General features: G+C 49.2%; 1 protein-coding gene across 1 annotated transcript in view; it reads left to right on the top strand.

Moving 5' to 3' along the window:
* SENP5 (SUMO specific peptidase 5) overlaps positions 1 to 16180 on the top strand; it is a 75122-nt gene that overhangs the window by 48585 nt on the left and 10357 nt on the right. Inside the window, exons 7-8 of the mRNA XM_060242593.1 lie at positions 9515 to 9652; positions 11825 to 11908. Of these exons, the coding sequence (XP_060098576.1) occupies positions 9515 to 9652; positions 11825 to 11908 (222 nt within the window). The remainder of the gene's footprint in view (positions 1 to 9514; positions 9653 to 11824; positions 11909 to 16180) is intronic.

Consider the following 16180-nt stretch of genomic DNA (forward strand, 5'->3'; position numbering starts at 1 on the left):
CTTTTCTGAAAGCATTTACAAGGAGGCTATTAGCAATACGAATCCATTAAAATGCAATTAACTGACGCATGATAGCTGTAAGTTTCCCCTCCTTGTTCCTTGAATACTGAACAGTGCACAGCCCATTCAAAGAATTAATGAAGCAAGAAGCCAAAAAAAAAAAAAAGCAATGATGGCAAATACATTTTTGGAGGGTTAATTTTTTGGGCGCAAATCCTAGAAACTCAGGGAAGATTGCCTTCATCTGATGTTGGAAAAACCAGTGAAGAACCAGGAGAATTTCCTTTAGGAGGGCATTCAAAATCTCACTGTATGTCTTAGGCACTGTTCCAGATGCACCCAGCTATGCCTGAAGCTGCCTTACACTGAATCAGATCAGGGCATTTTTTGTAGGATGAACTCGTTTGCATATTAGGCCGAACACCCCCCCCCCCTCTGATGTAGCCAATCTTCCAAGAGCTTACAAGATGATTAGTACAGGTGCTACTGTAAGCTCCCGGAGGATTGGCTACATCGTTAGGCTGTGGCCTAATATGCAAAGGTGTTCCTGCTACAAAAAATGCCCTGATTCAGACCATTGGTCCGTCGCATTCCGTATTGTCAACTCAGACTGGCGGAGGATCGCCAAGGTTTCAGGCAGGGGTCTTTCACATCTCCTACTGCCTAGTGCAGGGGTGTCAAACATGCAGCTCAGCCCCCCAGAGGGCTCCAGTCAGGCCCCCAAGCAACTGGCTGTCATCTGCCTCCTCCCTCTTTCTTGCTCCCTTCTGCATCACAGCTTGCTTTGCCAGGCTTGCTCAATCACACAGGAGCTGCAGAGCAAAGCTTCTATCTTCTTCATTGGCTGAGGCTCCTCCCTTGGGGAGGAAGTGGGGGTGGGGTGAACAAAGCTTGCTTTGCCTGGTTCTCTCAGTTGCACAGCAGAGTTACTGAGCCAAGCGTCTCTTCCTTCTGTTGGTCTTCTGGGGAAGGAAGGAAGGAAGGAAGGAAGGAAGGAAGGAAGGAAGGAAGGAAGGAAGGAAGGAAGGAAGGAACCAGATCTTCCTTTGCCCAGTTCCCTCAATCCCATTGGAGAAACAGAAAGAAAATATGGCCTGGCCCAGCAAGGTCTCATTTATGTCAGATTTGGCCCTCATAACAAATACGTTTGACACCTCTGGCCTAGTGCTTTCAACTGAGAGATGCCGGGGATTGAACAAATGGACCCTTCTGCATGCTAAGCAGGTGCTCTACTGCTGAGCCCCAGCCCCTCCCCATTGTAAGGCTCTCTCTCTCCACTATTGAACCTTTACCAGCCTTTGTGTGTTTGAAGGGAGCGGGATGGCTTGCAAGCGTGAATTATAAACACAAAACAAGTTCTCCAGAACTTTTCATTAGACCGGATGTTAAAACTCAGCACTCTTCTATGCTCAGGTTTCCTGTTCTACTTTTACTCTTATTTACTCTTTAACTCTTTTTGTGTTAAGCTTTCCACTCGCAAAGAGTTATATTTTATGCAAAGCATTCATAAGAAGAGCCCTGCTGGATCAGACTAATAGTCCCATCTAGTCCAGCATCCTATCTTGTACAATGGCCAACCAGTTTCTCTGGATGGTCAATAACAGAGTATAGAGGCCAAGGCCTTCATAAGAACATCAGAAGAGCCCTGCTGGATCAGACCAGAGGTCCATCTAGTCCAGCATCCTATCTCACACAATGGCCAACCAGTTCCTTTGGAGAGCCGCCAACAGGGCAGAGAGGCTGAGGCCTTCATAAGAACATCAGAAGAGCTTTGCTGGATCAGACCAGAGGTCCATCTAGTCCAGTATCCTATCTCACACAGTGGCCAACCAGTTCCTCTGGAGGGCCAACAACAGGGCATAGAGGCCGAGGCCTTCATAAGGACATCAGAAGAGCCCTGCTGGATCAGACCAGTGGTCCATCTAGTCTAGCCTCCTGTCTCACACAGTGGCCAACCAGTTCCTCTGGAGGCTCAACAACAGGACATAGAGGCTGAGGCCTTCATAAGAACATCAGAAGAGCTCTGCTGGATCAGACCACTGGTCCATCTAGGCGAGCATCCTGTTTCACACAGTTCCTCTGGAGGGCCAACAACAGGGCATAGAAGGCCTAAACCTTCTCCTGATTTGTCTCCTGGAACTGGGGTTCCAAGGTTGACTGCCTCTGAACACAGAGATTTCCCGTTAGTCAACCATAGTTAGCAGCCGTTGCTAGACCTCTCCTCCATGAATCTGTCTAATCCCCTTTGAAAGCTGTCTCTGCCTGTGGCCTTCACTACATCTGCCATCCGACTCTGCATTTTAATCACTCTCTGTGAGATTGTCACTGAATTAGCATAGCATTTAGTCTAGATCAGGGGTGGCCAAACTGTGGCTTGGGAGCCACATGTGGCTTTTTCACACACATTGTGTGGCTCTTGAAGCTCCCACCACCTCATCAGCCGGCATGGAGAAGGCATTTCTCTCTTTAAATCACTTCGCCAAGCCAGCCATGGCTCAAAGAATATTTAAAGTTGCTTTCTTTCCACCTCCCCCATCTGTTTGCCTTCCTTCCTTGTGGCTCTAAAACATCTGAAGTTCAAGTCTTGCAGCTCTCAAAGCCGACAATCCGACGAAGACGGAGGTTCTCTACCTGGGTCGGGGCGGTCCGGGGAGAGAGATCCAGCTGCCGGCCCTTGACGGGGTGCCACTAATACCGGTCCCCAAGGTCAAGAGCTTAGGCGTGCTCCTTGAGTCCTCCCTTACAATGGAGGCTCAGGTGGCAGCCACTGTTAGATCTGCCTTTTTCCATCTTTGGCAAGCACGGCAGCTGGCCCCTTACCTGGACCGCAGCGACCTAGCGACGGTAATCCATGCTACGGTCACCTCAAGAATAGATCACTGTAATGCTCTCTACATGGGGCTACCCCTGACGCTAACCCGGAGACTACAACTAGTGCAGAACGCTGCGGCACGGCTGTTAATGGGGCTACCATGACGGGAGCACATTCGGCCAGTGCTGAGAGAGCTGCACTGGTTGCCTGTTGTGTTCCGAGTTCGCTTCAAGGTGTTGGTACTAACCTTTAAAGCCCTTTGTGGTCAGGGACCTGCCTATCTACGGGGCCGCCTTTCCCCATATACCCCCCAGAGAACACTGCGATCAGGGACAAAAAATCTGCTGTCTGCCCCTGGCCCAAAAGAAGCCAGGCTATGCGCAACAAGATCTAGGGCCTTCTCGGTGGCAGCACCAGAACTCTGGAACACCCTCCCAGAAGCTATAAGGGCCCTGCGGGATCTGTCGGCGTTCCGCAGGGCCTGTAAGACCGAACTGTTTAGACAGGCTTTTCTGGTTGACTGAAAATGGGCTGCCACCGGACATCCTACAGAAGCTGGTGGTCATAGTCAGAACCCAATACCGCCAGACTGGATTGAGATAGCGTAATAGTTTTAAACTGATAAATGTATTATGGTTTTATATGTTTTATGGAATTGATTGTTTTTATGATACTGTAAGCCGCCCTGAGTCCGCTTGCGGAGAGGGCGGGATATAAATGCAAAGTAATAAATAAATAAATAAATCTGATGTTTATTCTATGTGGCCCTTACGTTAAGCAAGTTTGGCCACCGCTGGTCTAGATCCAGCCCTGTGCATAGACAGATTTAGGGAAGCTTGTTGTTGTCTGTGGTAACTGCTGCTTCCCAGGTTGAGATGTGCAGAGAACTTGGAACTGTAATGGCCTGAGAACAAGGAGGGCAGTGGGAGAGGGCAAGGAGAGATGCAAGTGGGTTGCAGCTCTTGAGTGGCGTAGCTTCCCCATCTATCAGGGAAGTCCAACTGTGCCACCTCTTGGGTCTTAGCCACAAATAACAAAATGCAAATATCCAAATTGCAAAAGTTATTATCCATCTTAATCTCCATATACTGCTTATCCAAACTTTCTATGTATGTGAATGAGAGGAGGTGGCTGAGAGGTGAGATCACCATCTTCAGGTACTTGAAGGGCTGTCATCTAGAGCAGGGGTGGCCAACGGTAGCTCTCCAGATGGTTTTTTGCCTACAACTCCCATCAGCCCCAGCCATTGGCCATGCTGGTTGGGGCTGATGGGAGTTGTAGGCAAAAAAAAAAAATCTGGAGAGTTACTGTTGGCCACCCCTGATCTAGAGGATGGTGTGGAATTATTTTCTATGGCCCCAGAAGGCAGGACCAGAACCAATGGGTTGAAATTAAATCAAAAGAGTTTCCAACTCAACATTAGGAAGAACTTGTGACGGTTAGAGCAGTTCCTCAGTGGAACAGGCTTCCTCAGGAGGTGGTGGGCTCTCCTTCCTTGGAGGTTTTGAAACAGAGACTGGATGGCCACCTGACAGCAATGAAGATCTTGTGAATTTAGGGGGAGGTGTTTGTGAGTTTCCTGCATTGTGCAGGGGATTGGACTTAGATGACTTTGGAGGTCCCTTCTAATTGCATGTCTTATAAAGTTACACCAGAAGGCAATATATTCACAAGTCCAAAAGTCTCTATATCAGTATAAACATGAATGCCACCAAAAAGGGGAGGAAAAAATCCCCGTGTCCAGTAAAGTTTAGTCTTCATTTCTTAGGGTACCAAGAACCCCTCCCGAGAGTATCCTGTAAAAGGAGTTGATTAAGAACATGTTTCGTATTTCACTTCTTCCCAGCGGGACCTCTGCAAGGACTTGGCATCGATCTGTAGTTCCCAATTTATGTAGCAATACTTTGTGACTCTGCAAGGATTTGTAAATCAGTATATAGTTTCCAATTTTGCTTCACTAACTGGCATTCGCCAGCTCTTGCCAACTCGGTGAGTGAGAACTCGGAAATGACGTACTCATTTACAAAGTTTGGAAAAGCAGTATATTGAGATTAATATTAATGATGGATTTTTTGCAGTTTGGATATTTGTATTTCGTTACTTGGCGTTACGATACTAGTTGTATTGGTCCTGTGCTCTAAGGTGACTGAAAAAGAGGAGGAATCCCCAAACCGGTGATACTGCAAAAGGTACCATATGAACATATGAAGCTGCCTTCTACTGAATCAGACCCTCGGATCCATCAAAGTCAGTATTATCTACTCCGACTGGCAGCGGCTCTCCAGGGTCTGAAGTTGAGGTTTTTCACACCTACTTGCCTGGACCCTTTTTAGTTGGGGATGCTGGGGATTGAACCTGGGACCTTCTGCTTACCAGGCAGATGCTCTACCACTGAGCCTCCATCCCTCCATGTTCTAGTAAGCAGTGCTGCCAAGTCCAGAAGCCCAGGGGGGTTTTTAGTCATGGTTGGGGAAAGGAATTCTGGAGAGGATGGCAGAGCTGTAGGGGAAGGCTGAATGCCAGTTCATGCAGTGTCAAGGCTAATGCCCCCCTCATGCCTTCCTGCGCCCCCTCAGTTCCAGTCATGTGGAGACCCACCCATGTGATGTCCTCACTTTCACAGGGATACCTGCTTCCGATGGGGTGGGGGAAAGCTGATGTGCCGATCTTCCATTCCTCAGAATACCAGCAGTAAAACCTGATGATAAACTAACCCAGGCTCAGTTTTGCTACCCCCCCCCCCCGCCGCCCCATCTTCTCTCAGCAAACACAAAAGCTAAAAGCCAGGAAATGTCCAGACTGCCAAATTCCCTCCTTAACACGGCCTAATTGCTGTGTGCAGCGATGTGCACTGTGTGCGGGTCGGAAGAGCTGCTCGCTTCGTTCGAAGTTTTTGGGACATATTGCGTCCCGGCAATCCTCTCTGCGTTCTCCGGCAGTTCCTGAGCACAGCATTAAGTATTAAACACAGGCAGCCTGCCTGGCAAAGATCCCATTAAGCTGCCATCCTCGTCGCTTGCCCCAGGCTGTTTTGAGTCTCTCCAGATGCCTTCTGGTCCTTGCCCAGTGGGGTAGATGCTGACTGGCTTCTGCTGCATTTGGGTCTTACAGAAATGCTAATTCCGTGCGTAAAACCCAGCACCACTCTGCAACTCACTGTCCAAAACACTGAGTTTGAATAGCTGAGCACATGCAGGGCGTTCTTGAGAAACTGAAGCATCTTTTTAAGCAGCCAACAGAGAAAGGGACTGTATCTTAAGCTACATATGAACATAGGAAGCTGCCTTATACTGAATCAGACCCTCGGCCCATCAAAGTCAGTATTATCTACTCAGACTGCCAGCGGCTACGCAAACTGGCTACACCAGTTTGGTGTAGTGGTTAAGTGTGCGGACTCTTATCTGGGAGAACTGGGTTTGATTCCTCACTCTTCCACTTGCAGCTGCTGGAATGGCCTTGAGTCAGCCTAAGCTGTCCTAGGAGTTGTCCAAGAAAGAGCAGCTGCTGTGAGAGCCCTCTCAGCCCCACCCACCTCACAAGGTGTCTGTTGTGGGGGAGGAAGGTAAAGGAGATTGTGAGCCGCTCTGAGACTCTTTGGAGTGGAGGGCAGGATATAAATCCAATATCTTCATCTACCTCACAGCGTATCTGTTGTGGGGGAGGAAGGCAAAGGAGATTGTGAGCCGCTCTGAGACTCTTCGGAGTGGAGGGCGGGATATAAATCCAATATCTTCATCTATCTCACAGGGTGTCTGTTGTGGGGGAGGAAGGTAAAGGAGATTGTGAGCCGCTCTGAGACTCTTCGGAGTGGAGGGCGGGATATAAATCCAATATCTTCATCTACCTCACAGGGTGTCTGTTGTGGGGGAGGAAGGGAAAGGAGATTGTGAGCCGCTCTGAGACTCTTCGGAGTGGAGGGCGGGATATAAATCCAATATCTTCACCTACCTCACAGGGTGTCTGTTGTAAGGGAGGAAGGTAAAGGAGATTGTGAGCTGCTCTGAGACTCTTCGAAGTGGAGGGTGGGATATAAATCCAATATCTGCTTCTTCTTTAGTTTGAGATGCTGGGGATTGAACCTGGGACCTTCTGCTTGCCAAGCAGATGCTCTACCACTGAGCCACCGTCCCTCCTCGAGTAGAAGTAAATACTGGGATTCAAAGGAATCCAATGAAGCTGATGGGCATCATGTTCAAGATGGACAAAAAGAAAGACTGCTGTATACGGAGAGGGATTAAACTGTGGAATTCGCTGCCAGAGGGTGCCATGATGACCACAGGAATAAACAGCCTTTAAAGAGGATGAGATAGATACGTGGAGGATAAGCCTTATCAGAGGCTGCTAGCCGTGATATCTGAGGGGAACTTCCACATTCAGAGGTTGTGAATCATGGAGCCAGGAGGGATTAGGCACAGAATTCAGCCTCTGTCCCTTGTTGGCTGCCAAGAGGAACTGGTTGGCCGCTGTGTTGAGTGAAACAGGATGCTGGACTCGATGATGATGATATTGGATTTATACCTCCCCTCCACTCTGAATTTCAGAGTCTCAGAGCAGCTCACAGTCTCCTTTATCTTTCTCCCCCACAACAGACACCTTGTGAAGTAGGTGGGGCTGAGAGAGCTCTCCCGGAGGCTGCACTTTCAAGGACAACTCCTGCGAGAGCTATGGCTGACCCAAGGCCATTCCAGCAGGTGCAAGTGGAGGAATAGGGAATCAAACCCGGTTCTCCCAGATAAGAGTCCTCACACTTAACCGCTACACCAAACTGGACGTTTGGTCTGATCCAGCAGGGCTCTTTGTGTGTTCTTTAAGGTCTATTCATTGCTCCCTGTAGTAAAGTAAACGGAGCAAGTAGTGGATTGGGCTAAAACTTTTATCCCTGGCATGCTAGATCTTGACGTGCAGGGGTTTCTTAAAAAAAAAGAAAAGAAAAGGGCGCCCCTTTTACGTGCTTCCCAAGTCTGCTGCCTTCTGCAGTCCTCGTCCGGCATTAGGAGTGGAGTGGCTTGGAGAGAAGTAGCAGGTTGCCATGGTTTCTGCTCATTCTTCCGGTACTTGGAAATAGAATTTAAAATGGAACACGACCAAAAGAACTGACTAGTGCAGGGGTGGCCAACGGTAGCTCTCCAGATGTTTTTTTGCCTACAACTCCCATCAGCCCCGGCCGTTGGCCATGCTGGCTGGGGCTGATGGGAGTTGTAGGCAGAAACATCTGGAGAGCTACCGTTGGCCACCCCTGGACTAGCGGCAGTGTTCCATGCAGATGCTGCATCATCAGGGGTCGTGCTCTCTGGCTAGTACAGTATATTTACATCAGTAATGATTCCTCACCCAGTGGCTCTTTTGACATGCTACCTGTGGCTCTTCTGAGTACCATCCCCCAGTCTGGCACCCGTCTAATCTCAGCGTCTCAGAGCAGTGACAATCTCCTTTATCTTCCTCTCCCACAACAGACACCCTGTGAGGTGGGTGGGGCTGAGAGGGCTCTCACAGCAGCTGCCCTTTCAAGGGCAACCTCTGCCAGAGCTATGGCTGACCCAAGGCCATTCCAGCAGGTGCAAGTGGAGGAGTGGGGAATCAAACTCGGTTCTCCCAGATAAGAGTCCGCATACTTAACCACCGCACCGAACTGGCTGTTACGTCCTCTTAGGTGTTCCGGGTGGTGCAAGTTAGTGTCGAGCGGGTGGGGGAGATCGTGTCATGGCCTCCTTGCGGCATCTGTGAAGCGGAGATGTAGAGATGAGCTTCCAGGATAAAGCAGAGTCCGAAACCAGGGAGAACAAGCGGGTGGATCTGCCGTGCTCTGAGCAGCCTTCCTCTAGCCTGAGTACAACAGCTCCTCCAACTTAAGCCGTTCTTCCTCTGTTAATAAATATCCCTCCTTTCCTTTTAACTCCAGTTTGAAGCCCGCTGTCCGCTTAAGTGGCTCTTCTTCTAATAGAAGAGGTTCTTCTTCTACGGGAAGAGCCACTTAATTGGCAGGAATCTAAAAAAGTTCCGTAGATGAAGAAGGCTTCAAACCTGAGCCAAAAAAGGGATATTTGTTAATAAATAAACTTCGCTCAGTGGTGTCGTAGGGCAGGTAAGATCCACCCCCAAGGCACAAGGCAGATCTGCTTCGGCTGGGTCTTGCGGGTCTGTTGCAAGTGGAGTTGGATGTCCTGCGTTGTGCCAGCTGACAACTCTGGTGGCCAATAGCGCAAATCGGTGTGGCTGATGTGACAGCCAGCAGGAGCGCCTTTGCATATTAGGCCACACCCCCTGATGTAGCCAATCCTCCAAGAGCTTAGGAGGCTCTTTTTTGCAAGCTCTTGGAGGATTGGCCTACAGCAGGGGTGTGTGGCCTAATATGCAAAGGAGCTCCTGCTAGAATTCCACCCCTGGTGACAGCAACTTCCAGTACAGCCACAACACTCACACCTTTGCTCTGATTGTCACGTGGCCTTATGGCGTGATAGTGCAGGAGGTGGAAGGAATGTGCCTCACGGCATTTTGGCAGATGGCTGCGCTCAATGCAGGGCTTTGATGAGTGCAGGTGAAATATTTTCTGGTTTGTAACGAGGGGAAGAAGCTGGCCTTCATTTTTTTTTTCTTTTTGTCCTCCACCCTCACCTAGATGTCGCTAAAGTGTAACTTTCGTGTGCATGATCCATTTAGTCAACTAATTTTCTGGAGACCTCTTTTCTCTCCTCCCTCTCTCAGGTGGACCTCTTCAAAAAGACCCTCCTGTTAATTCCCATTCATCTGGAAGTCCACTGGTCCCTCATTACTGTGAATCTCCCAAACCGCATTATTTCGTTTTACGACTCTCAAGGCATTCATTTTAAGTTCTGCGTAGAGGTAAGAAACTTGTTCTTATAAATATTTTTTTTTTCCTTTGCTAAAAGAAGAGTCGGTCCCTCGTTTCACGGGACTGTGGGTTACAAGTTTTGCATAATTTTTATCTGTGAATCTCAGGACCAAAGTTCCCTCTAAGCTGCAGAGTCTTGTGAGAAAAAATTCGACTTTGTGAGCTACTGGCATTAAAGTTGTGAGCTGCTGCATAAATTAGTGTGCTCTGGGGCCATCCTTCCTGAGCTAAGACAAAAATGTGTGAGCTGGAGGCTAAAAATCTGTGAGCTAGCTCACGCTAACTCAGCTTAGAGGGGACACTGATCAGGACCCTCCTTACCAGAAGCAGTGCATCAGTCCTCTCAGTGGTAGAGCATCTGCATGGTAAGCAGAAGGTCCCAGGTTCAATCCCCGGCATCTCCAACTCAAAAGGGTCCAGGCAAGTAGGCATGAAAAAACTCAGCTTGAGACCCTGGAGAGCCGCTGCCAGTCTGAGTAGACAATACTGACTCCGATGGACCGAGGGTCTGGTTCAGTATAAGGCAGCTTCATCTATGTTCATATATGAGATTGGATTTATATGTTGCCCTTCACTACCCAGAGGAGTCTCAGAGCGGCTTACAGTCTTCTTTCCCTTCCCTTCCTTGCAACAGATACCGTGGGAGGGAGGGGGAGCTGAGAGAGCTCTGACAGAAACTACTCTCTGGAGGAACAGCTCTGTGAGAACTTGTGACTGACTGAGGGTCACGTCAGCCAGGTGCATGTGGAGGAGTGGGGAATCAAACCCGGTTCTCCCAGATGAGAGTCCGCGCACTTAACCACTGCACCAAACTGGCTCTCTGAACTAGGACTGAAACCTGCTATCGAGTGGCACTCCTCCAGCAATATCTGAGCCCAGTAGCACCTTAAAACCCTTAAGCATGACCCTGTTTACCTTCCAAGCTCTGATGAACTCGGGCTAGTCAAGCTGCTGTCTTTCTGCCACACACCTTCACCAAGGCATTGGGGGTGTCCTGTCAGCTAAGCTAGAGTCATTGCACCAGGGCCTTCCTGAACTCGGGTCTGCAGTTCCTAGCCGAATGGGGATTTAATCCCACGTTTCACAGCCTTGACACCCCCATCCACTGTACCTTGTTGCCTCTCCATGAGGAAGCTCTTGGCAAAGAACAAAACAGGATCCAGGGGTGCCGGAGAGACCAGCAGTTTATTCCAGCATAAACTTTTCTGATTCAGACCTATAATGAGAGAGCCAGTTTGGTGTAGTGGTTAAGCGTGTGGACTCTTATCTTTGATTCCCCGCTCCTCCACTTGCAGCTGCTGGAATGGCCTTGGGTCAACCTTAGCTCTCAAAGGAGATGTCCTTGAAAAGGCAGCTTCTATAAGAGCTCTCTCAACCCCACCCACCTCACAGGGTGACTGTTGTGGGGGGGTGGGGAGGGAAGGGAAAGGAAAGGAAAGGAAAGGAAATTGTGACCGCTCTGAGACTTTGAGATTCAGAGTATAGGGCGGGATAGAAATCCAGTTTCAATATCATATATACATCCTTGTAGGTAATTTTATGTCTGAAGTTACAAGCAACAGAAAGGTGTCGCGAAGAGGACAGTTGAAAACAAAAGCCATCTGAGAAACAAGCCCATTCAGAGCAGAGACGGCTGCCCGCTGTTGATAGACAGGCTGAGTAGGCTTAGCATAACATGAGATCGAGTCAAGGTGGGTGCCCTGTGAAACAAGCTGATATAATCAGGGCAGCACAAAGGATGCATTAAAGTACAGCTGAACAAATCTGCGTCTGTAAGGAGTGGGTTATGCTGAGCTGTTTGCACTTATAGCGAGTGAGGATATCCACGTCCTCGTTCAGATGTCAGCAGGGCTTTTTTTTTTGTAGCAGGAACTCCTTTGCATATTAGGCCACAAACCCCTGATGTAGCCAATCCTCCAAGAGATTACAGGGCTCTCATTACAGGGCCTACTGTAAGCTCCAGGAGGATTGGCTACATCAGGGGTGTGTGCCATATGCAAAGGAGCTCCTGCTACGAAAAAAGCCCTGGATGTCGGGGAGAAGAGATAGCACTGAAGCTCTTGATTAATCCAATTTTCGCACTTTTCGCTTTGGAATCTCCCTTTGAAGCTCCTTGGTGTGAGAACAGTAACTGACACTATATATTTTTAACCCTCCCAAAGAACATTCGGAAATACTTGCTGACAGAAGCTAAAGAGAAGAATCAGCCGGAGTTCCTTCAGGGTTGGCAGACTGCTGTTACAAAGGTAAGCATTGAGTGTGTGTGTGTGTGGGGGGGGGTTTAGGGGGCGGCTTTTGTAAGGTAAAAGGAGGCTACATGTATGTCTCAGTGACTACCCAGAGGAGAAGCTGTGCCTCCCTGGAGAGGCTGTGGCTCACTGACAGAGCATCTGCTTGGCATACAGAAGGTACCAGGTTCAATCTCCAGCATCTCCAGTTTTAAGAAGAGTCAGGTAGGAGCTGGGCCGGCTCGCCCGCTAGGCAAACTAGGTGGTTGCCTAGGTTGCTGGGAGGTAGGGTGTGCCGAATTGGGCACCTCCCCTCCCCATGGCAAACGCCTAGTTTGCCTCCCTCCCTGCTGCCACAAGCCCACCCCCGCTGCCAGCCCCCCTGATGCCCTCCTTCCCTTCATCAGCCTCCCCTCCTTGCGCCACGCCATGCCACGCTGCACCGAGGCTGGTCCTTGCTGGCTTTGATGCAGCTGACGTGGCTTCTACTTCTTTGAGCAGCCTGTGATAGGGGACTTTGCTCCCCCTCACTTCTGGTTTCGGGAAGGAGGGGGAGCAAAGTCTCCTCTCACATCGCGGGCTATTCCAAGAAGGAGAAGCTGTGCCAGCCACGTCGAAGCCAGTAAAAACCAGCCTTGGTGCAGGGTAGCGGAGGGGGGAGTGGCGGGCAGGGAGCCCGCCTGGGGTGCCATGCACCTACAGGCTGGCGTTGGGTAGGAGATGATGTGAAAGACCAGCCTAAGACTCTGGAGAACCTCTGCTGGTCTGAGTAGAGCAGGGCTTTTTTTGTAGCAGGAGCTTCTTTGCATATTAGGCCACACACCCCTGATGGAGCCACTCCTCCAAGAGCTTACAGGGCTCTTCGTACAGGGCCTACTTACTGTAAGCTCCAGGAGGATTGGCTACATCAGAGCGGTGTGGCCTATTATGCAAAGGAGCTCCTGCGACAAAAAAAAAAAGCCCTGGAGTAGACAGTACTGACTTTGGTGGACCAAGAGTCTGATTCAGTATAAAGCAGCTTCACCTGTGCATGTGTTTTGACGAACGTGGCACAGCCACAGGGCGGCACAGGCGTGCCACAAGCTCTTCGTGTCACAGTGCACTTGCACCCCTGTGAGAAAGTTCTTTTGAGCACGCGCTAACTTCTTCCGGGGTCATTCTGCTAACACGTGAACCGTGAACTGGAAAGTGTGGCAGCGTCGAGTATTTTCACGTGGCGGAGAAAAGAAGCATGGAAATCAGCTAGCTGCTCCTTCACTGCGCTTCCGGCTGACGAGCAGAACCAGCTGAGCAGAGACTCCACCCCGGGAGACTAAACCAACTTGCACAGCTTTATTTATTTTATTTAGTAGGCTTGTATTCCGCCTTTTCCTGTAAACGGGCTCACGGTGGATCACAACGTATAACAACAACAACAATAAAAAACCTACCTATCGAAGTTAAAAACACCATATTAAAATGAAACGGTAAAAACAATAAATAAAAAAAACCCGCACCACTGGCGGACAGGGCACAGCGTATCGGTAACCAGTTGTGGGCCCACCTCGAACGACGGTAATAACAATTAGGCAGCACTGTAATAAAGCACGGTGTCACCACAAGCGAGGGCAAATGATGGAATGATAGGACTTCCGCTGCCTCAACCCTAGCCCAGCAGAGCCTACAAAGAGATATCAGGTGGAGAAGCAGAGGATTCCACTGTAGTGGATTCAGTAAATATACCACAGTTCTGAAGGCATGAAAGTTGATCTCCCATGATAAAGAAAAAGGGGGGGATATGATAGAAATTTGTTCTTTTGGCACTAAGATCTGAAACAGGAAAGGTAGTTTACAGCAACACTACTGAGCCAAGCCTCTCTTTCTTCCGTTGGCTGAGGCTCAACATAAGAACATAAGAGAAGCCATGTTAGATCAGGCCAATGGCCCATCCAGTCCAACATTCTGTGTCACACAGCGGCCAAATATATATATATATATATACACACACACACACACACACACAGACACACACTGTGGCTAATAGCCACTGATGGACCTCTGCTCCATATTTTTATCTAACCCCTTCTTGAAGGTGGCTATGCTTGTGGACGCCACCACCTCCTGTGGCAGTGAATTCCACATGTTAATCACCCTTTGGGTGAAGAAGTACTTCCTTTTATCCGTTTTAACCTGTCTGCTCAGCAATTTCATCGAATGCCCACGAGTTCTTGTATTGTGAGAAAGGGAGAAAAGTACTTCTTTCTCTACTTTCTCCATCCCATGCATTATCTTGTAAACAAGCCAGTGAGGTGGATTAGGCTGAGTGTGTGTGTTTGTCTGTGTCCTTTATAAAGTTTATATCTCCCCTACTTGGCATTGTATTTTATGACACACATGGCCTGACCCAACAAGGTCAAGATACGGCCCTCATAACAAATGAGTCTGACACCTCTGGTATAACGTCTGTATATCTAATAGGGACGTGTGTCCTCCCCCCCCCCCCCACTGCGGGTACCTAAATATGTGGATCAGGGCCATTTTGCTGCTAAACAGATTTTTCTGCAAACTTGAGGGACTCCCTAGGTTAGCAGAAGAACATAAAATGCTAGAACAGAGGTGGCCAAACTGCAGCTTGGGAGCCACATGTGGCTCTTTCACACATATTGTGTGACTCTGGAAGGTCCCCATCCCATCAGCCAACTTGAAACAGGCATTTCTCGCTTTAAATCACTTTTCCAAGTCATAGGGAAAGTGTTCCAACCCTTTAATCATCCTAGTTGCCCTTTTCTGGACTTTTTCCAAAGCTGTAATATCTTTTTTGAGATGCGGTGACCAGAATTGTACACGGTACTCTAAATGGCCTCCCGGCCTCTGCACAATAAAACCCTTATATTTATCTACCACTGTAAAGGTGAGCAAGAGAAGAAGAGGCAAAGAGCAGCATTTGCTCAGGGCCTCCTGTTAAATATTGCGGCTTGTCTTCAGACTTCCAGTTTGGTGTAGTGCCAATTTGGTGTAGCGGTTAAGTGTGCGGACTCTTATCTGGGAGAACCAGGTTTGATCCCCTCTCATCCGCTTGCACCTGCTGGAGAATGACCTTGGGTCAGCCATAGCTCTTGCAGAGCTGTCCTTGAAAGGGCAGGTTCTGTCAGAGCTCTCCCAGCCCCACCCACCTCACAGGGTGTCTGTTGTGGGGGAGGAAGAGAAATGAGATTGTGAGCTGCTCTGAGACTCTGAAATTCAGAGTGGAGGGTGGGAGATAAATTCAGTATCATCATCATCTTCCCTGCACGTGACCACTGAAGCCACCGCTCTGAGCCGGCGACGTGCTCCGTGTCGAGAGGGGTTGGGGAACCGAGCTCGAGAGGGATGATATAAAAACTGGAAGGATGGCTTTTTCCTCCGGGATGATGGAGCCTGGCCTATTACTCCCAATGAAGAAGCTACTTACAACTCAGTGTCATCGGGCGATGATAAGAGGGAACAACAGCGCAGAGAGAGTGGTTTTTCATGACTTGCAAAAACCCGCTCCTGTAATCGCTCTGAAGACATAAAACAGGTCATTGAACATGAAGAACAGTCTTTCCAACGGCTTCCTGCTCTCGGCAAGAGGTCTTGAAGCTTTACTGCCGTCTGCGAGTGGTTTTCCCTGTCCCTCCTCCTGTGTGTCCCTCCCCTGCTGGTGACTTCTTGGGGGGGGGTGGCAAAGATAGGATGGAGGGGAAGGGCACTTTGAGATCCCGGATGGAGCCTGCTTGAACGCAAAACGCATGCGGTAGTTTTTCCATAGAAGCAGAATTCTGAGGCTGTGTGGATAGCAGGTGGAGAACTCGGAACCAGTTTAGCCATCGAGAATCCTGCAGAGACTTGCAAAAAGAATAGCAGGTGGGGTTTCTTGGAGCCTCTTTGCCAGAGCTTCGGAGTCAGCGTGCACAGTACATTTTTAGGAATGCTCTAGGGCAGGGGTGGCTAACTTTGCTTAATGTAAGAGCCACATAAAATAAACACCAGATTTTGGAGGGAGGGAGAGAAAGCAGCTTTAAATGCATTATCCAAGCTGCCTTCTGGCTTGGCTTGGAGAAGTGATTTAAAGAGACAAATTCCTTCTCAAAGCTGGCCAACAGAGCGGAGGGGGGGGGGGTTCAAGAGCCATACAATATATGTGAAGAAGAAGAAGATATTGGATTTATATCCCGCCCTCCACTCCGAAGAATCTCAGAGCGGCTCACAATCCCCTTTCCCTTCCTCCCCCACAACAGACACCCTGTGAGGTGGGTGGGGCTGGAGAGGGCTCTCACAGCAGCTGCCCTT

Source organism: Heteronotia binoei, chromosome 6 (assembly GCF_032191835.1).
Source record: "Heteronotia binoei isolate CCM8104 ecotype False Entrance Well chromosome 6, APGP_CSIRO_Hbin_v1, whole genome shotgun sequence".
Classification (NCBI taxonomy): Eukaryota; Metazoa; Chordata; class Lepidosauria; order Squamata; family Gekkonidae; genus Heteronotia; species Heteronotia binoei.